At 48.1% G+C, this 25,350-nt stretch overlaps 2 protein-coding genes across 2 annotated transcripts in view; one reads left to right on the forward strand and one right to left on the reverse strand.

Annotated features, from left to right (window-relative positions):
- Positions 1-25,350, reverse strand: part of agap1 (ArfGAP with GTPase domain, ankyrin repeat and PH domain 1) — an 87,503-nt gene that overhangs the window by 13,134 nt on the left and 49,019 nt on the right. The window contains exons 11-17 of the mRNA XM_053417092.1: positions 20,286-20,390; positions 16,526-16,694; positions 14,773-14,937; positions 12,264-12,425; positions 4,407-4,561; positions 3,734-3,824; positions 3,391-3,613 (exon numbers count right to left, since the gene is read on the reverse strand). Of these exons, the coding sequence (XP_053273067.1) occupies positions 3,391-3,613; positions 3,734-3,824; positions 4,407-4,561; positions 12,264-12,425; positions 14,773-14,937; positions 16,526-16,694; positions 20,286-20,390 (1,070 nt within the window). The remainder of the gene's footprint in view (positions 1-3,390; positions 3,614-3,733; positions 3,825-4,406; positions 4,562-12,263; positions 12,426-14,772; positions 14,938-16,525; positions 16,695-20,285; positions 20,391-25,350) is intronic.
- On the forward strand, positions 393-1,783 carry LOC128430948 (tripartite motif-containing protein 16-like protein). Its single transcript, XM_053417093.1, has one exon. It carries the CDS (start codon positions 393-395, stop codon positions 1,725-1,727), a length of 1,335 nt encoding a protein of 444 aa, XP_053273068.1. The 3' UTR covers positions 1,728-1,783.

Raw genomic sequence — 25,350 nt, forward strand, 5'->3', positions numbered from 1 at the left:
CTAGTTTAATTTTCTTCTATCTAGTTTAATAAAACTTATTAGATATATATTGAAATTGTAAGGATTTTTCCTATTATTATTATTATTTGCCATTTTGTTTTTTTTCAGGGCCTAGACCAGGGGTGTCCAAACTACGGCCCGCGGGCCAACTGCGGCCCTCCATCCACTTTTAATTGGCCCACATCAAAGTCTAAAAATACAACAGTGTGTCACGTTGTTTAAAGGCAGCTACACTAAAGTGAGACCTTTAAACTGTGTGTCATGAAGGCAGCTGCCTTTAAACCATGTGACAGCTGCTGAGGAGACTTACGACCAGACGGTGTCACTTGTCAATAGTGTGTTAAATGTTCACAGGAAGTGAAACTGCTCTTCAGTCTCTGGCAGCAGCTGAAATGGCGCAGCAAGAAAATCACCTGGATAGAGAAATGTTCTCCTGTCCGATCTGTCTGGATCCACTGAAGGATCCGGTGACTACTGGTTGTGGACACAGCTACTGTAAGAGATGTATTAACACCCACTGGGACAAAGGGGAGGAGAGAGGAAGCTACAGCTGCCCTCAGTGTAGACAGACCTTCACACCGAGGCCTGTCCTGGAGAAAAACACCATGTTAGCTGCTTTAGTGAAGGAGCTGAAGAAGACTGGACTCCAAGCTGCTCCTGCTGAGAGAGAGCTCGGGCTGAGGAGACAAACAATCCAGCAGAGAGTCCAGGACACAGAGAAAGACGTGAAGCTGCTTCAACAGGAGGAGGAGGCCCTCAATGGCTCTGCTGATAAAGCAGTGAAGGACAGTGAGGAGATCTTCACTGAGATGATCCCTCTGCTGGAGAAAAGAAGCTCTGATGTGAAGCAGCAGATCAGATCCCAGCAGGAAACTGAAGTGAGTCGAGTCAGAGAGCTTCAGGAGAGACTGGAGCAGGAGATCACTGAGCTGAAGAGGAAAGAGCTCTCAGACACAGAGGACCACAACCAGTTTCTACACAACTACCCCTCACTGTCACCACTCAGTGGATCTACACACTCATCCAGCATCAGGATCCGTCCTCTGAGGTTCTTTGAGGACGTGACAGTGGCTGTGTCCCAGGTCAGAGGTCGACTACAGGACATTCTGAGTGAGACAGAGACAGAGATTCTACAGATTGTGTCTCAAGTGGATGTTTTACTGCCACAACCAGAGCCAGAGACCAGAGCTGACTTCTTAAGATATTCACAGAAAATCACTCTGGATCCAAACACAGCAGAACCACATCTGTTATTATCTGAGGGAAACAGAAAAGTAACACGTATGATTGAAGATCAGTCTTATTCTGATCACCCAGACAGATTCACTGACTGTCATCAGGTCCTGAGTAGAGAGAGTCTGACTGGACGTTGTTACTGGGAGGTGGAGGTGGGGAGCAGAGGAGTTGGTGTAGCAGTCGCATACAAGAACATCAGCAGAGCAGGAGTCTCAGGTGAATGTGGATTTGGATACAATGATAAATCTTGGTCATTATCGTGTTATGGAACCAGTTATAACTTTCAATACAACAACATCAGGACTCCAGTGTCAGGTCCTGGTTCCTCCAGAGTAGGAGTGTACCTGGATCCCAGTGCAGGTGTTCTGTCCTTCTACAGAGTCTCTGACACCATGACTCTCCTCCACAGAGTCCAGACCACATTCACTCAGCCGCTCTATGCTGGAGTTTATTGTTTTGGAACCACAGCTGAGTTCTGTAAACTCAAATAGACTCGAGTCATTAAAGCAGTGATTTAGATCTTTAACTTCTTTTGTCTCCATGTTTGTCTCACATATCCAGTTCTCACTTTGTAAAGACACAAATCATCAGCGCCCCCTGGTGGCTACAGGAAGTGATGTGTTTTATACTTTGATGAACTGCTCCTGGCTGCTTTACAATAAACAGCTCAATGAGCTCAGTCAACTCATTGGATCAAAGTCAGAATTGTGACATTTCCTCAAACTGTGTAAACATTGATCATCCTTCAAAGGACACCATGTTTTCATAACTCCACTGTGCATTGTCCTATCACCACCAAACTTCTGTCCATGATCGGACACCATGTGTCAATATTTCCTCAGTGTCATAGCACCACCTACTGATTCGCCATGAAACAGGAAGTACTTTGTTAATCAACTCCTCATTATCCAACCGGCTCCGAACTACTGACCTGATCACAGTCGTGACCTGAACACATCCATATATAAATATCAGCTCATGTTCATAGCGCCACCTACTGATTAGTGTGAAAATTAAGTTGTTGTAACATTGTCCAATGGACACACAATATCTCACGCTACATCAGAGCCCCTATTTGAACAGGTCTATATGTCTGTGCGTAATAATAGTGATTGCGCCACCTACTGGCAACAGGAAGTAAGCTTTGTTTTATAAAGATCATACGGTTTATATAAAATCTTCCCAGTGTGATGTGCTATTTATAGCGTGTACAGTAATGAGCGATTAGCAGGCAAGGATCGACGTCATGTGACGGACGCAGGAAGTGAAGTGTTCATCCGGCTGAGTGCGATAAACGCAGACAACTCGGAGACGTGCGCTAGGTCTTCAGCTCTCCACCGACCAACAGGCTACAACGAGCCCTAGTTCCCTGTTTCAGTCATTTACTTAGAAATACTTGTAATCATAAACTACGTCTTTCATAACTCAGTATTGTACAGTGAATATTATCGTTATACATAAAAACTATTTCACTTCCTTCACTCAAGATTATATTATTATTATTATATATATATACTCTAATATCAGTAGTTTTAATTTGAAAAGCCACTGTTCAGGACTTTTATTTTTTAAATCATTACTTACCTTGGATGGCGTGTGAATGCAGGTTCCATATTGTGTGTCTGCATGTATCTGTGAGTGTATCTGTACACGCTGTGTGTCACTGAGTGTCACTGTGTGTGTGTGTGTGTCGGGGGGGTCGTGTGGGGAGTAATTATAAGGTGCTTCTGTTGACTAATGAGCGGTGGGGGGGTGAGTGCAGGGGGAGGACGGGGAAGTCGATCTTTATGCGGACGGCAGTCAGCTCTAATTTGTTATGATGGCTGCTGCCGCGGCCGATAATTACACAACACACACACACACTAACACACCCAGGTACACACTGATCAACACACACGTCACGCTAAAGTTCAGCCATTTGTTTCTATCACACACAGACACACACACACACACACTTTTGTCAATATCATCCTCTGTGAACCCTGCTGGGTCTCTAACACTGGAACACTGCCCCCTGTCTGCAGCAGGCAGCAGTACACGGACACAGAAGAAATGTGTCCTCGTGTTGGAAACTTCTTTGTTTACCGAATTTCTTTAATTCACACAAGCGTGAAGCTAACTTCCTGTCCCGGTGGAGCTGTGTGCGCCTCCTACCTGCTGGCGTCCGGCCCGGGCTTCAGGCGTCCCTGAGCGTTGGCCTCCCACACGCCGTTGGCCAGCTCGTTGCCGATGGCCGACATGACCTTGATGAGCTCCAGCGGCCACTCGTCCAGGTCCAGAGAGCGGACCCGGGACAGGTGGGTGCCCAGGTTCCTGTGGATGCCCGAGCACTCGATGCAGATCAGGGCTCCGAGGTTCAGACTCGCCCAGTCGGGGCCTGGAGGAGAACGAGGGACACGATGAAGGATCAGAACCATGTGTTTCTTCTTCTTCTTCTTCTCCTCATATAAAACAGACAAGTAGCCCCGCCCCTGTTCCTGGATCAGCTGATACTCACTCTGAGCTTCACAGTCGGCACAGTGAGCGTTTCCTCGGATGCTCCTGATGGACTGAAGAGCCATCGCCTCCGTCTGGCTGGTCAGACGAGACTGAGAGAGAGACACACAACTCAGACACAATGTTGTGTTTCATCTACACAACCACACCTGGGTGCTGTTTAAACACTGAGAGGTAGAGTTCAGACTGAAGCTCTAAACTACACATCAGAGTTCATTTTACTGTTCAACACACAAACACAGACACATTGATGATAACGAACACACACACACACTTGTGTCCTACAGGTGTGTGCAGACGCTGGACAGATGTGAGTCTGAGCGTTTAAACCCAGTGACAGTAGAGAAATGAAAGAATAACACTCCAAACAAATAGAAGGAGGAGGGAGGGCAGGCCTGTGTGTGTGTGTGTGTGTGTATGTGTGTGTGTGTGTGTGTGTGTGTATGTGTGTGTGTGTGTGAAAGGCTGAGAGCCTGAGGCGTCAACACAGCGTCGGAGCCGAGTCGCCTGCTGCATGTTCAGGTGGAAAATGGCAACGCTGAGGCTGAAAGTGAACAACAGTAATTGGTATTTTGTAATCATGTGTGTGTGTGTGTGTGTGTGTGTCTGTTTTTACTGCTGATAATAATAACATCTATAAACAGGACCTTTGCTGCATTCAGATCGGAGCTCACCTTGTTCTTGCTGCTCTCACAGGACTGCAGACTGGCCAGGATCTGACTCTCGATCACCTGGACCCAGGCGTCCCGCTCCTCGTAGGACGTGGCCTCGAAGTGCCACGTCTGTCCCGTCAGAGACACGATGGTGAACTCAAAGTTCTCCTCTTGTTCTGAGGAGACAGGAAACTGTCGTCAGCAGAGACTCATCACTCAGAACCTGTGGAGCTTCCACAGCAGCTGGTTGTGATCCAGAGAAGAAGACGACCAGCTCAGCGTCTTTCTGTTTCTAAATAAAACCCTGGAGGGACGTGAGCTGAGTCGGGAACAGACGCATTAATCCTGGAAAGGGACAGAAGACGTTTTCTCCAACGTAGAAACAAAAAGAACTTGAGAGAATAGATGTAAAAACCAAACTGAACAGAAACTGATTCTTCCTGTGACGGACACCTGTCCTGAGCCAACCCCTGCTGACCTACATGACCCCGCCCCCTCAAGCCAGGATGTCACCCAAATTAAGAGCCCCTGGGTCCCCCCCCAACCCGACCCCCGACCCCCCGGGGGCCCAACAAACCCTCTGCTGTCCTGTCAGTGGGAGAGGTCAGTCATTACAATCAGGGGCCGCTGCAGGGGGACATATGGATCTATTACCCAGAACCCCTCAGAGGTTAATGGGCCAATCAGGAATCAATTACTGCAAATCTCTGTGTGTGTGTGTGTGTCTGTAGAAGAGATTCAGAGTCTGACTCCTGTTGGATATGCAGCTGTGAACAGGAAGTAAGAGGAACAGGAAGTAAGAGGAACAGGAAGTAAGAGGAACAGGAAGTAAGAGGAAGTCAGGGTCAGAAATGAGATCCACACGTTTCAGACGCTCTCTGAGGTTTGAAGCTGTAACACATTTGGAAACTGTCTGTGACACGGAGACGATGGGACGTGGAGGTGAAGGTGAAGGGGGGGGGGGGGGGAGATGTGTCATCACAAAACAACTGGTGTTTACAATAAAGGGCAGGAGGAGACTTCAGATGAGAACTCTGATTCTGTAGTGTTCTGTTTGAGTCTGATCCAAAGTTCTGAGGAGGTTTCATCTCCATCTCTGATCAAGCAGATACCCCCCCCGGTGCAGGGAGGAGGAGGCTCCTCAGGTTCCTCCACTAATCGTTCATGACACCTCAGTGTTTCTGGAAGCAGCAGTTTCATGACGTGCTCCGGAGCAGCGAGGAGGTTTGATCAGACGGCCCTCAGCTCCGGTCATTTGACTAATTGGAAGCGTCTCAGAGCAGCGGAGCTGAAGTTCCCCTCTGGCTGGGATCTAGATAATCAATGGCCTCGTCCCAGGAGAGGACGGGAGGAAGGTGAGGGGAGAAGGGAAGAACCCCCGAGGCCATCGCCGGCTGAAGAGATTGAAAACACCTTCACCGAACAAAGTTTCCTTTGCTGGAGACACGTGGGACGGTTTCATGTCTCTGCTGCTTCAGGCTCCTGACGAGGCCGAGGAGCTGATGGTAATTAAAACCACTGTTCACCAGGACTGGTCAACGGATGAAGGTCAAACCAGACTCTCACTTCTAACACGCAGACATCTACACAAATATAAATAGACATCGATGGCAGTTTTCTCTGTGTTCTTACAACACATGAATGGAAACGTGACAGAAAGTCATCAGAGGTGAATCATCCTGAAACGTGTCGATCGGTGTGAACCTCGATTCTGTGGCTCCACCATCATCATCATCTTCATCATCATCATCATCAGTCACAGTCTGTGGGCTCACGTAATCTGGCTCCAATTTAACAAAAAGATGATCTGATTTTCATGCTTCATCAGGTTTAGAGTCAAACTAGTGCTAGCACAAACTAGCACAGATCTGAGGACAGATCTGAGCACAGATCCAGATGAAGACCTGCAGCTCTTCACTCGTTGTTCAAAGTTACTCGTGCGTCTCTGAAACCCGAGACGTGTGAGACCTGGTGCGTCTCCTGATCAAAGAGCGACAGAAGCTCCTGCTGGGTGAAGTGTTTCTCTCCTTCCTGCGTCCTCACTGAATTAGTCAAGTGTTCGATGGAGGCCACGGATTCAAAGTGTATGAAAATGTGTGTAATGAAGGACAAAGTGTAGATGAAGCAGAAAGTGAGGTGAGTGTTCTCGGTCTCCTGGGGCTGCACCGGCTGCGTCTTCGCTCTAAACAACGACCCAGCCAGCATGCTGCTCTGAGCCCTGCAGGGTCAGGAGCAGGAATCCCATCATAATTAAATTCCCATGATTCTCTGCTTCCAGCGGCAGGGCTGTTTGGCTGCTTGACAATTATGGAAACCAACAATCCAGAAAGGGCCTGCCTCTCCGCGGCGTAAATTAAATGCTGCTTCTGGATTTAAATGCTGCGTGCTGACCCGGCGCGCTGCAGCGGCTAATGAGTAAAATGAGGGGGGCATTAGGCTGTGCAACCAGAGAGCCCCTCCCACCGCGGGTTCAAACCCCCCCCGAGCCTGAGCGACTCCTGAATGAGCAGCGAGTGAAAGATGCTCTATCTGATCACACGTGAAAAGAGGATCATGGTTAGAGAGACGGATTCTTCACTGAGACGTTCAGAACCTCAGAGCTTCTCGTCTCTTCTGGTGAAGAACATCTGAACCATCGACACCAGACAAACCAGTTCAGGAGTCGATGGAGTCAAACAACCAGAGAACACTGGAATATGAATATTAGTACAAATATGACTTCAGACAGAGTTTCTATCAGCTGAAGAACCGGGTTGAAGAAAAGGATCTTTATTAAAAACGTGCTGTTTTAATTTGTTGTAAGAAATGAAGACTTTATTTCCTGAATGAGAGAAACTTCTTCTTAATAATCTGAAAACACGAGAGGCGACATGTTTCCTTGAAGACTCTGATTTCCTGCTCTCTGCGGACCACCTGAACCTGCTCAGCGTCTGCTCCACTAAACGTATGCATGAGAGTACAAACACTCACACAGACACACACTCCGCTGTGTGGGTAATTACTGCCGGCGCTCTCGGCTACTGTGTGCGACATTCACACAGATAGAGGTGACGCCGAGGCAATTTGTGAACTCTGACACCGGCAACCTTTAACAGCACAAACAGAACAAACCCAATATACAGCATTTACAAGACGAGGGGGGGGGGGCGTGCATACAGGCCTATCGTCCAGGGTGTGAGGTGTCGGCACCGCCCAGCCGGGGGGGGGGGGGGGGGGGGTGACAGGCAGGACGGCGGGTGCAGTGACAGGGGGGGCGTGAGGGAGACAAAAGGGGGCCTCGGGAAACACAAATTAAAAGCCTGAAATGTCAGCGCACACAGTATTGCTTTGCGACACAGGTCATTACTCCTCATATTATTCGCAGCCTTTTACAACATTAATAACCTGGAAAAGATCTGAGCCGACTCTCTGACGTCTGAGAGAGAACATGTGTGTGTTCTCCAGATCACGTGTGTGGAGAGGACGCACACCTGAGACCTCACAGAGACGCACATCACCACCAGCGGGACAACGCAGCGTCCAGGTGTCTCCTACCTGCAGGCTGGGTGCGCTTGTTGGTCGGACCCTCCCAGGTGGGGAGGGCGGGGCACAGGGGGGCACAGGTCACGGGGTTCGGCCGGGAGGAGACGATTCATTATGGAAATGAATATTTTCTCCACCAAACACAAAGTGACAAAACCCAGTGAACAGTGAGGAGGTGATTGACAGGTCAGAAGACGTCAGGTTCTATTAATAATTATTAATATGAAGTAGGTTCAATAATGATGATAAATATACAAACAGAACTTAAAGAACTGAATCTGGACATTTCAGAGAATATTTACAGAACCAGCGACAACTTCCTCTGCCACACTTCAAACACCTCTACTGGAATGACCTGACGTCTTTTGACCGAGCCGATCACCAGAGCAGTGGCTTGTGGGTAATGTCTCTTCCTGCAGCCCCCAGCAGGGGGCTCGTTCTTTTACCTTCGGAGTTCTGCAGACTGTTGGTGTAAATGCTTCGCAGACTAGCGACACGATTTAGTTTCCAGGCTTTACGCTTGGCTGCATGTGAAGAGAGAGAAGAGAGGGAGGCTGACCACACGTTCCAGGAAACAGGAAGTAAACACATTCTGAGGGGCGTGGCTTGTGGGGGTGGGAGGGGCCAACGAGCACGACGGAGGGGTGAGAAGTTTGCAACATAACAAACGTCTAAAAGATGATTCTTCAAGTTTCTGGCACAAAACCTGTTAAACCCGGTTCCACAGGAAACTGAACCGACATCACGTGAACTGTATTCACTGTCACACGTCACCTGATCACATGACCTCCTCTGGTGCTGAGGTCACCTGATCACATGACCTCCTCTGGTGCTGAGGTCACCTGATCACGTGACCTCCTCTGGTCCTGAGGTCACGCGTCTGACACGAGGACGTCACAACAGGAAACATCCTTTAACAACCTTCAAAGAAATTCAACACTTCCTGCACATTTTCAAATTAAAAGCCTGGAATTCTACAGAGAGCTTTTAATTTGAAAGAGTTGAGCTTCTCTGACACTTGATCAAGAAAACAGCAAAGAAGAAAATTTAAATATAAGTGAATCAAACAAGCTGTGATTGGTCGGTTAATAAATGTGGATCATTATCAAATAAAAGTTGTTTATATATATTTATCTTAAATAAAACTGGTCACTGTTTAAGAATGTATTTAATCTTATTAATATAAACAAATCGTTTAACATTGAAAAGATCATTTCCGATATAGAGATAAAAAGACGAGAGGAGATCAGACGTGTGAAAGTGAACGACTCACAGAGCTGAGTGACCTCTGACCTCAGCACATGGACATGGAGCCCTGAGGCGACCGGGAGCATTTGCACCAAAATACATGTACGCCGGTGAGAAGCCGGTGAGGAGGAGGCGAGGAGGAGGCGAGGAGGAGGAGGAGGAGGAGGCGGCCGCACTTTAAATGTTACTCTGCTTGTTTCTCTCCTCGCTCCTCAGGAGGCGATAAGCGAAGGTTTGATCGAGTCACAGATTAAATCTCCCAACGTGTGGAAATGAAACCGGCTTTCTGCTGAAAGGTCAAAAGGTCATTCTGTGAATATACCTTCAGATCCTGCTGTTGATCTTTTTACTGTTTCCACCACGACACTGATCTTTAAATCATATTAAATAATCCTGGTTGTTCATTAGACGACGGAACAGCTGAATAAACTCACAAATGAACTGGATTTGATTTTATTGTTTAGACTATTTAAGAATAGAAATTATATAAATGTTCCTCTAAAGATCGTACAGATATTTATATGTTTATTTACTTTCCAAACCTTTAAATTGAAAAACCTGGAACGAGGGAAGATAATTATCTGTTTTGAATTTAGACATTTGAGACATTTCATCAGGAGGTTTTTAACTAAAAGAATCAAACAGAAACTAAATTCAATTTAGATTTAAAATGAAGACGTTGATGTTGGACCACCTGGACTCGTCTCCACAGTGACTCTTTGTTTCCACCTGTCTGACCCCCCCCCCCCCCACAGACACACACAGACACACACACACAGACACACACTGACCTGCGGAGCTGATTAACCTCGACTTTAAAAGAATTCATGTTCACAATGAACCAGTGAGAGACGACGCTGCAGGTGCATCGTCCTGCTGACAGGTGATCGACAAACACAACCCTGAGCGCGCACACACACAGACACACACACAGACACACAAGTGGAGTGGCCCCTCACAGGCACCACAGCAGGACCTCTGACCACATTCCTGCAGAAACTCTGCCGATGGCTTTGATTCATCAACCGGTGAACTCTGCAGAACAGGTGGAGCTGTGTGTGTGTGTGTGTGTGTGTGTGTGTGTGTGTGTGTTAGGTCAACTTTCAAAGCTTCAGACTGGAGGGAGAGAATCAAACAGTGGCTTGTAAATGAGAACCAGGGCTGATGATCATAAGGCCACAGTGTGTGTGTGTGTGTGTGTGTGTTTGAGACTGTGTCTAAATTAATTGGACTACATGTCGGTCATATTTAATTTTAGCTCGATCAATCAAATAAACTTTCAATCTTCATTTTCTTTGAATCTATAAATCTCTCTTATAATCTTCAGATAGGTTTTGTTTATTAAAGGTATAAAACAAAGATGGCCGACATGTCTCAGATTCTTCCCATTGTATAAAATGAGGCTAAAATATCTGGGATCAAATAACATGGAGGAGGCGGGGTCTATGACCTGTACTGCGGCCAGCCACCAGGGGGCGGTTGAGTAGATGGCCCACGATGTAAGCCGGTTGAATCCAGGTGGAAACAACGAGAAGAAGAAGCCGAGGCTGAAATAACAGGAAGTGTCTGAAGAACGTTCGGTGAAGGCGGAGCTAACCGACGCCCTGAGCAGCGCCGCCATCTTTAAACGCTTCCGCTGCCACAGCTGGTTGTGTGTGTGTGTGTGTGTGTGTGTGTGTGTGTGTGTTGGTGTGGTCCTACCTGGGGGAGCTCGGCCACAGAGGGCGGTTCCCCCTCATGAATTACCTCGGGTCTCGAACTGACACCAGATACTTCACCCGCTCGCCCCGCGTGACAGGCGGCGAGCCGGCGGAGCCGCTCGGTGCTTAATGGCTAAATTGGGAAGACTGTTACTAATCGCTTATTGAATAATGAAAGTGACACAGCTGATAAAAGATTTCAATACGGTGGATTATTTATAATATTTCACTTAAACCTCTCCGGCTGAGTAATGGGCGGCGACGGGACGGAGTCAGGGAGCGTGGACAAAGAGGAGGAGAAGACGAGGATGGAGAGAACCGTTTAAATGAGAAGACGAGAGGAGAAGGATGGAGGAAGACAGAAGATGATGAGAGACACGTGAGAAACAGGAGGGTGAAATATGATCAGGAGAGGAGGAATGAAGAAGAGGAAGGACAGCCGACTGACGGAGGTGAAGAGATGTGATGAGAGGAGGAAGAGCAGGAAAACAAAGTGACACAAAGGTGAAGAGAGAGAGTGAAAGAATAAAAACGACAGAAGAGGAGGAGAGATGGAAGCAGTGGGGGGGTCGATCCCTCTCCTTGACAAACACTTGTCTTGATGCGTCCGTGATGGAGACGAACATTCACATCTGCTGCCGCCGCCACATCTGCTCCACCATCAACAGAGTGTGTGTGAGAGTGTGTGTGTGTGTGTTTGTGAGAGTGTGTGTGTGTGTTTGTGTGAGAGTGTGTGTGAGTGTGTGTGAGAGTGTGAGAGTGTGTGTGTGTGTGAGAGTGTGTGCGTGAGAGTGTGTGTGTGAGAGTGTATGTGTGTGTGAGAGTGTGTGTGTATGTGAGAGTGTGTGTGTGAGCGTGTGTGTGTGAGAGTGTATGTGTGTGTGAGAGTGTGTGTGTGTGTGTGAGAGTGTGTGTGTGTGTCTGTTTGCATGTGAGAGCGTCAGGGAGGAAGTCAGCCGAAGAAGAAGAGAACAGCTGCAGTTCTCTGTTCTGATTGGACCAGAACCCCACACCTGACCTCAGGTCTGTGTTTGATGATGAAACTGTGACATCATCAGCTCAGGTTATTAATCGTACCACTTGATATTTATCATAATGACGTTATGTTACAAACTGATCCACAGTCACATGAGGGTGGAACACACAGATGAAGAGATGAGGGGCTGACGGAATGAGAGATGGAGAGAACCCGTCCTCAGCGGAGGTCTGGAGTCCACATGATCACATGACTTCCTTTCCCGACCCGGTCACTCAGTACTTATCACGTAGTACATTCTATATCTGGAGGAAGTATTTGTGATGTTTAGAAGTTTTTCTTCAGATATCAAAGGTCTTGTTTCCGGAGGAAGGATTTAGCGGTCGGACCGGGCAGGGAAAGTGAGGTGAGGGGGGGGGGGGATGGAGTTACCTTCCGCAGTACCAGAGAGGCCGTCGGCTCGGAAGTTGCTGGTGCTCTTCTTCCTCCGGTGCTTCTTTCGGTTGGCGTGGGGCGAGGGCGGGGGCTCCATCTTGGGACTGGTGGTGCTGGAGATACTGGGACTGGAGCAGAGCGAGTCGCCGAGGCCCGTGTCTGCAAACAGAACCAGACGAGAACCAAATTAGAACCAGATTAGAACCAGACGAGAACCAGATTAGAACCAGATTAGAACCAGACGAGAACCAGATTAGAACCAGATTAGAACCAGATTAGAACCAGTCGAGAACCAGACAAGAACGAGACGAGAGCCAAACAGAACCAGATAAGAACCAGACGAGAATCAGACGTGAACCAGATTAGAACCAGACAGAACCAGAAGAGAACCAGACGAGACCCAGACTAGAACCAGATAAGAACCAGATTAGAACCAGACGAGAACCACATTAGAATCAGAGGAGACCCAGACTAGAACCAGATTAGAACCAGATTAGAACCAGACAAGAACGAGACGAGAGCCAAACAGAACCAGATAAGAACCAGACGAGAATCAGACAGAACCAGAAGAGAACCAGACGAGACCCAGACTAGAACCAGATAAGAATCAGATTAGAACCAGACGAGAATCAGACGTGAACCACATTAGAATCAGAGGAGACCCAGACTAGAACCAGATTAGAACCAGATTAGAACCAGACAAGAACGAGACGAGAGCCAAACAGAACCAGATAAGAACCAGACGAGAATCAGACGTGAACCAGATTAGAACCAGACAGAACCAGAAGAGAACCAGACGAGACCCAGACTAGAACCAGATGAGAACCAGATTAGAACCAGATTAGAACCAGACGAGAATCAGACGTGAACCACATTAGAATCAGAGGAGACCCAGACTAGAACCAGATTAGAACCAGATTAGAACCAGACGAGAGCCAAACAGAACCAGATAAGAACCAGACGAGAATCAGACGTGAACCAGATTAGAACCAGACAGAACCAGAAGAGAACCAGACGAGACCCAGACTAGAACCAGATAAGAAACAGATTAGAACCAGATTAGAACCAGACGAGAACCAGATTAGAACCAGACAGAACCAGAAGAGAACCAGATGAGACCCAGACAAGAACCAGATTAGAACCAGATTAGAACCAGACGAGAACCAGATTAGAACCAGACAGAACCAGAAGAGAACCAGATGAGACCCAGACTAGAACCAGATAAGAACCAGATTAGAACCAGATTAGAACCAGATAAGAACCAGATTAGAACCAGACGAGACCCAGACTAGAACCAGATAAGAACCAGATTAGAACCAGATTAGAACCAGATAAGAACCAGATTAGAACCAGACGTGAACCAGATTAGAACCAGACAGTTTGAACCCGACAACAACCCACTCAGAAGAAACGTGTGAGTTTAAAGTTTATTCATTCACAGTATTTTCATGTTTCATTCATAGGAATCAGATGATTTGAAGCTGGTAGATGAATCCATGTGGTGAACGTGTCTGAGGAGCATCTACATGGAGGTGTGTGCAGGGGGAGGGGCTGGACCTGAGGGCGAGCGAGGCTACCAGAGGAAGGAGCCTCTCTCTCTTCTCGGCGCCCGCTGACAGCTGTGACTAGCGGCAGAATAAAATAACATTCAGCTTCCATCAATATCACCGCGCGGCGCTGACAGTGACATGGGCGCGGTGTGAGCGGAGATGGAAACACATGTGCACAACACACACACAGACACACACACAGACACACACACACGTATACACACGCGCTCGTTGGCGGCCGAGTCCCGAACGGCAGACAGCCCCAAGGACGGCCATAACTTATTTTACAATCGTTTAGTCTCAGCTCAAGTGGAAAATGTGACAACTTATCTCTGCTGACAAGACGCCGTCCCCGAGCGCGCAATTAACCGCGGTGGATTAACGGCCGTCCCATCTGCACGCCGCGCTCCATCCACGTCAGCCCCCCCACCTCCTCCACCCCTCTGCTGGCTGTGGGTTTTCCCTCGACTCGAACTCATCAGGAGTTTGGACGCCGGCTGCTTCTCGCCTCGGACACGCCCCCCACGCCCCCCCCCCCCCCCCCCCCCCCGCTGACGACTGGAGACGACTCCACTCTCTGACGTCAGGAAATGAAACCTTCAGAGAACTTGATCTTTACGTAAAGTCGTTTCCTGTTTGATGAGTTCACTTCTATATCTCACCACCATGACGCTCCTGACCAATCAGGAGTCAGTCTGGTTTTATATTGGATCTTTGACCATCATGTATTACATTGTTCAGTTTGCTCACATGGAGGGGGCGTCGCCCTGAAGCTTTTCACAGCTTTAAACGTTATTTGATGAAGACTGCAGAGCTGTCAGTCAAACTTGTCAAGGCAACACACACATAATGACAGCTGTCAGTCTGTGAGTGTGATGATGATAGGCTCCAGCACGGAGCTCCACAGTGGGGCCTCCTGCGGACCACCAGCACCATGTGACCCCCCCGTCACTCACCCGTGCTGACTCCGGAGTTGGCGATGACCGTGGCCTCGGCCCATTGGTCGGCGCTGGACACGGAGTAGGAGCGCTGGTGCATCCCCTCCACGCCGCGGCTGTTGAAGGACACCAGGCTGGGGCCGCTCGCCATCTGACACACCGACGTGCTGGTGGTCACCGTGCCTGAGAGAGACAGGAAGTGAGGTCAGCATCACCAATCAAACCACTTCCTGTCAACGCAGGTCGACCACATCCAACGTTAAAGAGCAGAGCCAATCAGAACTGACCAGGAAGCTAACGACGCACAGACAGGAAGTACCATCCATAAAAATAAAAGATTCAGTTCTGATGATTCACATTTCATTTGTTTTTAATCAATAATCAAAGAATCAATAAAACAGAGGATCACTTAACGTCAGAGATTTATTCCATTTTAATTTTACTACAACTGTCTCGTTAAGAAAGAGGTGCAATGTTAAGACCGAGGGTTTTCTGCTTTTTAACACACACACACACACACACACAAAACCACACACTCCCACACACACACAGTTTAAATCAAACCCTTGACTTAGCGAGAGGCTGAACGCTCCAACAGTCGACTGAATCATCCTCCCTCTGCCCCCCCCCCCCCCCCCCCTCCCTCCCTCCTCCCTCACTCACCCCTCAGCCTACCCTTACTCCCCCCTCCCCCCCCCCCACCCCCCCACCCTCTCATTACAGCTCATTTCTCGGAGCTGGCTGAGTGGAGCCAGGACTCTGATTACATTAATATTCATGACAATAATTAGTACATGGAGTACGGCTCACTGAATATTCATGCTATTAGCTCGGGCCTCCTGTGTGCTCCCTGTGTGTGTGTCTGTGTGTGTCTTTTGTTTAACGACGTCTCTCCTCAGGTGAACAGAAGCGTTTTGTGGGTTTCGAGGTTGAACTCGTGTTTTTTATTTCATCTCTGTTCAGCGTTTGAAACGTTTTCAAAGAAACAACAGCAGAGATAAAAAAATAATAATGATGATCTGATCCTTGTCCATTAACACAATAATAATCACTTCATTCCTTTATTGTCTTTATTATTTTTAATATTAAAATATCGATAGAAGAAATGAGACACTTCTTCTAACATGGGATTTTATTCTTATAATTACTACATTTCAAAATTATATTTATTATTTCAATCGTGCTTTTATATGGTTTTATTTTTACTCTCTTGTCTTTGTTAGCTGTGATATTAATAAATATTAAGACATATTATTAGTTGTATTTTTCTTTAAAGATTTAGCATAAATGTTTTTACACCAAAAACATTTCAAATAATAATTGTCTTTAATTTCTGTTAATTATTTTCTATCTTTAATTATTAGAATTCAGTTTTATTCTGTTTAATCCACACAAGCTGAGTTTAATTTAGATTTGTGCAAATCTGAGAATCTTTGGGTAAAATTCAGTTTGTACGTAAAACATTGATTTATTTTATTTTTCATTGTTTAGTATTTAATAAGAAATATTCATGGATTTATTTTTAAATACATTTAATTTTAATTCCTGCGTGTGAATATGACATCTCTATTATTGTTATTAACTAAATAATAAATCAGTATAATTAATATTTAAACACTGATCTTGATTTGTTCTTAACTGTGAAGCTTCAACATTTTGAATTCATAGTTTTGTGATGTCACTGTGACAGATCCCTGTTGATGTGATAGAAACACTTTCATAAGCTTCTGATCTTCTCTCAGATGAGCAGGTTCCTGACTGAAGATCTGACCTGGGGTCTGTCCCAGCTGCAGGCTGCTCATGTCCTTGCTCAGCCCGTTGGTCTTGGGGCTCGGCACGGCGGCGCAGGTGGAGACGGCGCGCGGCGGCCTCTTCCCCGGGACCTTCACCGTGGTCCTCAGCAGGTCGATCTCCTTCCCGTGGACGTTCTGCATGTAGTCCTGAGAGAGGACGAGAGGACAGGGGACAGGGGACAGAGGACAGAGGACAGGGGACAGAGGACAGGGGACAGGGGACAGGGGACAGGGACGCGTCAGAGACGGTGAAACCAGCGTCTGTTGGTCTTCTGTTCAGATCGTTACAGATTAGAAGAAATACTTTATATTTAAAACGGTGAATTAAGAAAATGAACTTCTGGTGCAATCACGTGATTCAGCTCAAAATTCAGACTCACGCTTATTTTCATCCACGGATGAAAAAATGAGGATTAAACTTTTTAATGATAAATATAAAAAGCTCCGTCAGACAGACAAGACATTTTACAAACTTAAAAACTGTTTGAAAACCCTCATGTTTAATTCACAGGATGTAGTGTGCGTGTGTGTGTGTGTGTGTGTGTGTGTGTGAGAGAGGATTACTCTGGATAATAAAGTTCCTAAACCTCTAAATGTTACAAAGGAAACAAAGAGGCTCTAATCCCTCTGAGCTGAAGTGTGGACCACTCGGCTCTGATTGGCTCCGCCCGCTGGCCGACACGTCCCGACACACGAGCGAGCGCCGCCAGACGCCTCGACCGACCTCTGGTGATGAACTCTCCTCCGATCAGTGTTAATGACCATCGAGAGGCGCTTGTTAAATCCACCCCCGCCGCCCCTCTGAGGAGGGTGGAGTGTCGGCGGTGACCTGCGAGGAGCAGGGCATTGTGGGAGGTCGGCGGCCTCTTCAACATGAAGGGAGGAGGAGAAACAAAGCTCCGCTGCCCGCTGGGTCGGATTCAAACAACCGCACGAGTGTGTGGACGTGTCCTTCTGTCTCTGTGAGGACCAGACGTCTCAGGAGAGACGGAAAAGAGCTTTTCATCAAGTTTAAGACGTTTTAGACACCGGACACATTATCTCCTAAACTTAGGATGGGATTTTTGTCTTTAAAGTTTTAGACTCATTATATCTGTGACGTCTTCACTGGAGCAGAAGTCCTGACATGTTCCTCACATGTTCCTCACATGTTCCTCACATGTTCTGTCTGTGAGAACAAACGTCTGAGTCAGTGTCTCTGGACATGTTCTGGATCTTCTCCTGCAGCCTCCTGGTAGAATGTGTGTAACATGTCAGAGTGAGTCCATGTGAGGAACCAGCAGGACAATGTGTGGAAGCTTCCCAGTGAGCGAGTGGACGAGTGGATGAGGTTTCTAACACGTGACGTGAAACTGGACCCAAACATCTCAGGATGAAGAAGAGGAGCCGGACACGTAGAAGATGAAGACGTCCACTTGGAAAACAGCTTCAAAACTCAAACTGGTCCTCACAGAAATAGAAGAAGAGCCTGAACACCCACACTCTCACACACACACACACACACTCACTCCGCCTCCCTCTGGCAGCTCAGCTGACAAAAGGCCAATTCAAAGCCAAGTGCTCTCGACGGCGTCTTAACAAGCCACCGGAGAGCCCTCGAGCCAGGGGCCCGCTGGGTAAACCCTCCACACACACACACAGGAACACACACAGGAACACACACAGGAACACACACACACACAGACACACTCTCTCTCACACACCTCCGACAGATTGACCACAGTAATTGAGTCTCCATTTGCATCGCAGAGCTTTCATCGTCGGCCGATCGCTCTGGACGCGCAGCTCCGTCCAGGAGGGAGGAGACCAAACACACACACAGCAGGTGGTGTGTGTGTGTCTGTGTGTGTGTGTAACACAACATGTATCTGCATTTATCAGATTACAACGTCAAAGACATGAAGTGTGTTTAAGTGTGCGTATGTTTGTATGTTAATGTGTGTGTCTGTGTTGTGTTCACTTGTCGTCAGGGAGAAAAATGAACAGGAAGCAGAATCGTGCTGACACGCAGGGAAACAAGAATCCATACAGAGCGAGCTGGTCTGAAACATGATGGCTGCTTAAAGAGGAGGAGGAGGAGGAGGAGGAGGAGGAGAGGAGGAGGAGGAGGAGGAGGAGAAGAGGAGAGATGGAGAAAAGATGGAGTCGAAACCTTATAGATCTAACACTTCTCCTGGAGACGCGACGTCCAGATAGAGTTCAGCTATTAAAAATGTGTAACATTAGAATGTTTACTGATTTCAGTGGATTTGATTTATCTGTCAATCTGTCAATATAAAAAATAATTGACACTTTAGAGTGTTTTCATTTTTCTACAATAAGAACTAGAAGGAAACGCCTGAAGCTGTTTTGTTAAATTATTGTTGTGGAGATTTTAAATAAATAGCTGTAAAAAAAAGGTGTTATTTTAACTTGATGTTTTTAAATGTGTTGAATGATTAATTTGAATTAATCTAATTTATTTAACAGTTTAAATATCTTTATGTAACATTGCTGTCATGTCACTAAATGGCTCAGTTCTCAAAGGATGTGTTAGTTAAACGTGATTTAATAAATCCCTGCAATTTAACAACTGATGAAATAATAATAATATTAATAGTGTATCATTTGGGGGGGGGGGGGGGTAGTTGAAGATGCTCCCACAGGAACATCAGAACCGTTCACTTCCTGTTTGTCGCTCTCTCTCTCCACCACAACAGGACATTAATTACTCTCTCTCCTGTTTTTGGCCTGAAACTCGTCCACTTCTCTGTAGACGAGACTTTTCTTGCCAATTAGGGGGCATCTATTGCCATCCACTTAATTAGCGGCATTAATGTGATTTCTTTGCACATAGTCGGGCAATTAGCGGCGCTGATTGAGTTTCATTCGATTAGCCTCCGCAAACACGCTAATTGACGCCCGAGCTGCAGACGCACGCCGCTCAGGAAAACCTGGCGTTTCGGTGCTGGAGGGGGTTTGTGTGTGTTTGTACTCGAGTGTGTGTTGATGTGTTAAGTGATGAGTTTTAACACTAATTTACTGCATCAGCTGCTCTAATCGCTGACGGACGTGTGCACTTCAAAGTGAGGAGACGTCTCAGGCGGGCGGCGGCTCCACGGGGAATCAAACCCACAACTCCTGGCTGCTGGGGTGCCTTGCTCAGAGGGACGGAACAAAACAAGACAACCCACTGAGCCTCCAGGTTGTATTTATCCTAACCAGTCGTTCATGCTCCACTGATTCCAGATCTGATCGACAGGACTTCAGTTTGATGAACCAGAGTAAATCTGGAGATTGAATCTGATTATTGGGAAAAATATGTTTAATGATCTAAATTTCCAGGACCATCGTGTGGAGGAAATCTGTGGTGACATTGATCTGATACAGACGTCAGAGTGTGTGTCTGTGTGTGTGTGTGTGTGATAATAAAGCTGTGTCGGGGCAGGGTGTTGTGCCAACAGGGCAGAGAGCCGGGACAATTAGCAGAGACATTACAGCTGATATTCACATCATCAATGCCAGCGTGGGCAAACAGATGACGAGCACTAATTAATACACAAGTCATCACCAGAGTGAGTGTGTGTGTGTGTGTGTGTGTGTGTGTTATAGACAAGCAGTTTGTGGAAACATACACACAGGAGGGAGATAAAGATAAAGAGCTGCAGATAGATGAGGTCAGAGCAGCCTGGCACTGCGGTTTAATAGGGTTTGTAACGACTGTGTGTGTGTTTGTGTGTGTGTGTGTGTGTCTCTTACGTGCAGGCTGGGGTGGTAGGTGAGCAGTCCGTTGTCACACAGTGTCACGTACTTCTTCTTCCACTCCTTGTTGAGGGTTTTTCCGCTTCTCTTCAGCAACATGCCCTGAAAACACAACGACAAACAACATGTTCAACACAACTCACACACTTCATCACCTCCGTGTTGTTGTAGGTGGACTCCTGACGACCTACTGCAGAGGAGGCTACTTCCTGTTAACATCACATGACCAGCGTGGTGAGGGTCATGTGACGGAGGTTATCCCCGCCTCTCTGTTATCTCAGTGTTTGGTCTCCACCAGATGCTTTTATTCTGAAAACCCTGAACCTACAGGAAGTCGATGCCACAGACCAACACGTGGTCGCTCCCTGAGTTTGTGTCTCTTCTGCTTCTCGTGCTCGTTGTGCACATCGGACTCAGTGACTCGGAGTCGGCAGAGCGACGCTAACGAGCTGAACGCAGGAGAGCGATGACACCAGAGTTCACACAACAACAACTTCACCAGAGTTCACACAACAACAACTTCACCAGAGTTCACACAACAACAACTTCACCAGAGTTCACACAACAACACAACAACACTTTCACTTGGAGACTCACAGCGCGCCGAGAGGAGCTGGACTTAGAGCAGCGAGAGAAGATGGAGGGAAATAATCAGTTATTTAATTGTGTGACTTCTCTGCTCTCTCTCTCTCCTACGCACATCAGCTGCGGCTGACTGACCCGTTTAGGCCGAGCGACCGCTCGCCCGCCCGCTCGCCGCCCACACTTCATTTGAGCCGGATTCATTAGGTGAGAGAAAGAGAGAGAGAGCAAGAAGGTCAGGGAGAGAGCGATCGAAACCAGGGAGAGAGAGAGAAGGATCAAAAAGAGGAGAGAGAGAGAGAGAGAGAGAGCGAGCGCGGTGGGGGGGGAGATGGGGGATAAAACTGTCCACTGATTAGCAATTACAGCGGCGCTGCCACGCGTGTCACTTCACTGGAGCTCGACAACATTAACACTCCGACAGAGGATATTAATAGAGTCCAGTGGCGGGGGGGGGGGGGGCGCTGATGGACAGAAGCCTGCTCTCTGCCGCCCTGACCGCTCAGCTTTCATTAAGGTGCTCGGTGCTGCTGGGACACGGCGGGGGGGGTGACCCCCCCGCCGCCGGCACGTTGGGCTGTAATGTGCGTTGACATGACGACAGGGAGGATCGCTGCAGAGTGACAGAGGAAGTGGGAGGAGCCCCGTGGTGGGAGGAGCCCCGTGGTGGCGTGAAGACGAGACGGCGTGAAACAAAGAGGAACGACTCAAATACCTCAGTGAGGAGGGGCCCCATAATGCTGAGGGGCCACCAGGGGGCCAACTGGGGCCATCAGGGGCAACCAGGGGGCCGGGCCGCCAGGGGCCACCAGGGGGCCAACTGGGGCCGGGCTGCCAGGGGGCCACCAGGGGGCCACCAGGGGGCCGGGCCTTCAGTTAAAACTCTAAATAATTATGTGGTTGAGTAAGATTTCAAATACATTTAAAATATGTTATATTAATATACAACTTAAATATTTTTATCTAAATAAAATTTCCCGACAAACAATCAATACATTATATAAAATAATTCTTTAATAAAATAGAGATGGAGTTTGACTTCTGCAGCTTCCTCCGTGATGTTGTAATGATTAAATCTGAGCTCATGTTGATGATGTGTGTGTGTGTGTGTGTGTGTGTGTGTGTGTGTGTGTGTGGTGTGTGTGTGTGTGCTCTGTAGTGAAGCTGCCGGCACCGTGCAGCTGTCAGAGCAGCTGATCGTCCGCTGCCTGTTAGTGAACGAGCAGCAACATGTTTACAGAGGAGATCTGATCAACTCTCATCAAACACTGATGAAGCTGACGTCACACAGATCAATCACAACTTATCCAACTGTTCACTCTGAAACTCTATCCCAGATCTAGATCCACTAGATCCAGATCCCTGATCACTTCCTGTAGATCCTGACTCGTCCTGTTCAACAGAATCTGTTCTGAGAACTGACCGATGGATCCAAGAACCAATAACTGAGATGGGTTTATTCTCTGAACCTCAGACAGATAGTTCTGTGTATTTGAATTAAATGGTTTGAGAGGTGAGGAGAAGAAGGAGGTGAGAGGAGGTGAAGGAGGTGAAGGAGGCAGAGACGAGGGGACAGGAAGTCGAGCCTCCCTCTCTCCAGGTCTGAACCAATATTTCTTCACTTCTGCGGCTGAACGTGATTTTTGGGAGCGAGACGTCAGATTAATTCTGCTCATCCATCCTGACCGTGACAAGTGATCAGCACCGGGGAGAGGCTAATTGAACGCCTCCTGATGGGTAATATCTTTCATCATCACCCCCCCCCCCCCCCCCCCCCCGGGCAGCGGGACACACGGCGCCTCTTATTTTACCTTCAGCGGGGGGGGCGAGGGGTGGGGGGGGCGGCAGCCATGACAGCTCACAAGGTCTCCACATGGGAAAATAGATGTGGAGAGATAAATACATCCTCACATATACTCCTCTGCTGTACCCAGGCTCTGCTCCGCCCCCCCCCCCCCCCCCCGCTGAAGGATCGTGGGTAGTGCTTCGGAAAAGGTCGCTAGCTCGAGGGGGGGGGGGAATGAAGTCATTTGTTAGGCATCTGAAAAACGTCCAAGGGCGTTAGAGAGGTTAACGACAAAACTGAGAGTCAGGAAAAGGCCATGTTCTGTTCCTGAGGAGAGGAAGCAAGGGAAGGAAGGAAGGAAGGAAGGAAGGAAGGAGGGAAGGAAGGAAGGAAGGAAGGAAGGAGGGAGGGAGGCAAAGAGAGCAAAGGAAGGAAATAAGTAGGGATGGAAGCAAGGAAGAAAGGAATGGAGGAAGCAAGTGATCAAAGATGGAAGGAAAGAGTTAAGAAAGGAAGCCAATGAAGGAAGGAAGGCAGCAATAGAAGGAAGGAAGGAGGCCAGGAGGGTTTATGTGAAGGAATCGAATGAAGGAAGGAAGGCAGCAAAAGAAGGAAGGAAGGAGGCCAGGAAGGGTTTATGTGAAGGAATCAAATGAAGGAAGGAAGGAAGCAAAAGAAGGAAGGAAGGAGGCCAGGTAGGGTTTATGTGAAGGAAGCAAATGAAGGAAGGAAGGAGGCCAGGTAGGGTTTATGTGAAGGAAGCAGATGAAGGAAGTGGAGGAGGAAGTGGAGGAGGAAGTGGCAGCTCCTGCGGACACCGTCCCTCTTCACTCAGAGACTCGTGAAGTATCGTTAAGAAAAGGTCGGCGCTGCAGGGAGACGCGATGAGGTCATTCGTTAGCCGCGGAGCCGTGGGGGGGGCTGGTACCCGAGGCTCAGGATGGAACGCGGCCCTGAATCATCCAGACGCACAAACCGGTTCGGTTTGGAATGGACGACTTTTCTCTTCTCAGACGACAGGTGAGGAAATAAATCCTGAAATCAACTCTTCACCAGCAGAACTCTCTTTGTGTGGATGTGACCACAGAGACTCTAATCACTCCATCACCCCTCTGCCTCAGACAATGGACTCTCCCGCGGCCTCTTCAACACACTGACAGCGAATCACGGAGCAGATACAGGGGGGGGGGGCCTCCAGACAACAGGATGAGCCTCGGCCCTTTTGTTCTTTAACGTCCCCCGAGAGCAGGAGGTTAGATTAGAGGTGTCACCCCCTGCAGACAGCCGGGCGGGGGGGTGACGGCGAGCCACAGAGAAGCCGGACGATCCCGCTGCTATCGTGGCGACCATCTGATCCAGGCTGAGCAGAGATCATCCATCATCCCCACAGACACAGGGGGGAGGGTTGTGTCGAGTCCCGATCGGGGGCGAGGAGACGACAACACGGAAACACAAAGCGGGGCGACCACTGCAGGTAAACATCACGGGATCGAACGCTGGGAAGTCACGAGTTATCTCCAGAGGAGGAGGAGGAGGAGGAGGAGGAGGAGGAGGAGGAGCCGGCCTGATGATGGTGCCACCCCCCAATAAACCCAATGAAGAAGGAGAATCACGTTCAAGAAACTACAAAGCAACATCTGAACTTTCTAAACATTTTTCTACAAGTGAACAAATGTTTCTGCTTCAGTTTGTATCAATAAAACAAATCACGTTTCAACCGCCTGAACAGCGCCCCCTACAGGCACAGGGCGTATAGCTAGAAAATGATCATAGTTCAAATGAACGTTTGAATCCAGTTTTATCAGCGAGTGTTTTCTTAAAATCTAATTTGTCGCCCGATGTGAGAACAGAACCAGTCGAGAGGAACACGAGAGGACATCAAGACGCTCGTCAGCGTCCGTCTCAGGGACAAGGTCATCGAAGGGCAGGCCGGGGGGGCAGGACGCCGACCACATCAAATAAAACACCAGAGAAGAAGAGGGGGGCTGAGGAGCCTCTGATTTATCTGATAAGAGTTCTGGGTAATTAATTAGAAACTCAATTATCCAAACCTTACTTCAGCAGTCTCCATTCATTAGAGGATAAGACACCTCGCCCAGAGACAGGAAGTGAGGGACATCGTCTTCCGCAGTGAGACGCTCGGTCAGCTGGCTTTGACCGGTTTATCATCACAACACAAACGCACACAAACGCACACATGTGACGTGAGACAACAAAGTGACCACGGGGACACTTCCTCACAGTCACCCCCCCGCTCCACACAGCAGCCGTGCAGCGCTCCGTGGAGACCGCGGCGTAATGAGCACGATCTAAAACGGTCTTTGATTGACGCCTGTGTTCCTTGTTTTAATTATTTCTCAAACTAAAAAGCGAGAGACAACCCTCGACCCCCCCCCCCCACCACCACCACCGAAAAACCTCATTTCCAGGGGTTAGTGTGCATGACAAAAATGTCATCATGGCCAAAATGGCTCCGAGCGGTGACAACCTTTCCCGGGAAATGATGTTCCCCCGAACCGGCGGAGGGCGGATGGTGTCGCCCTCGTTAAAGCCTTGATAGCAGGTCTTTAATATTCACCGTCTTAATTAGGGCTGCAGTTAATTTCATTAAATTCTTTGGCTGCTAAATGAAGCAGATTATGAGACATCTTTTATTGCGAAGCGTGAAATTACAGCCTGCCCGCTGCCAATGGG

This window comes from Pleuronectes platessa, chromosome 24 (genome assembly GCF_947347685.1).
Source record: "Pleuronectes platessa chromosome 24, fPlePla1.1, whole genome shotgun sequence".
Taxonomy (NCBI): Eukaryota; Metazoa; Chordata; class Actinopteri; order Pleuronectiformes; family Pleuronectidae; genus Pleuronectes; species Pleuronectes platessa.

Coding starts and splice junctions, on each gene's coding strand:
- LOC128430948 (XM_053417093.1), top strand. CDS start 393: ATGGCGCAGCAAGAAAATCACCTGGATAGAGAAATGTTCTCCTGTCCG.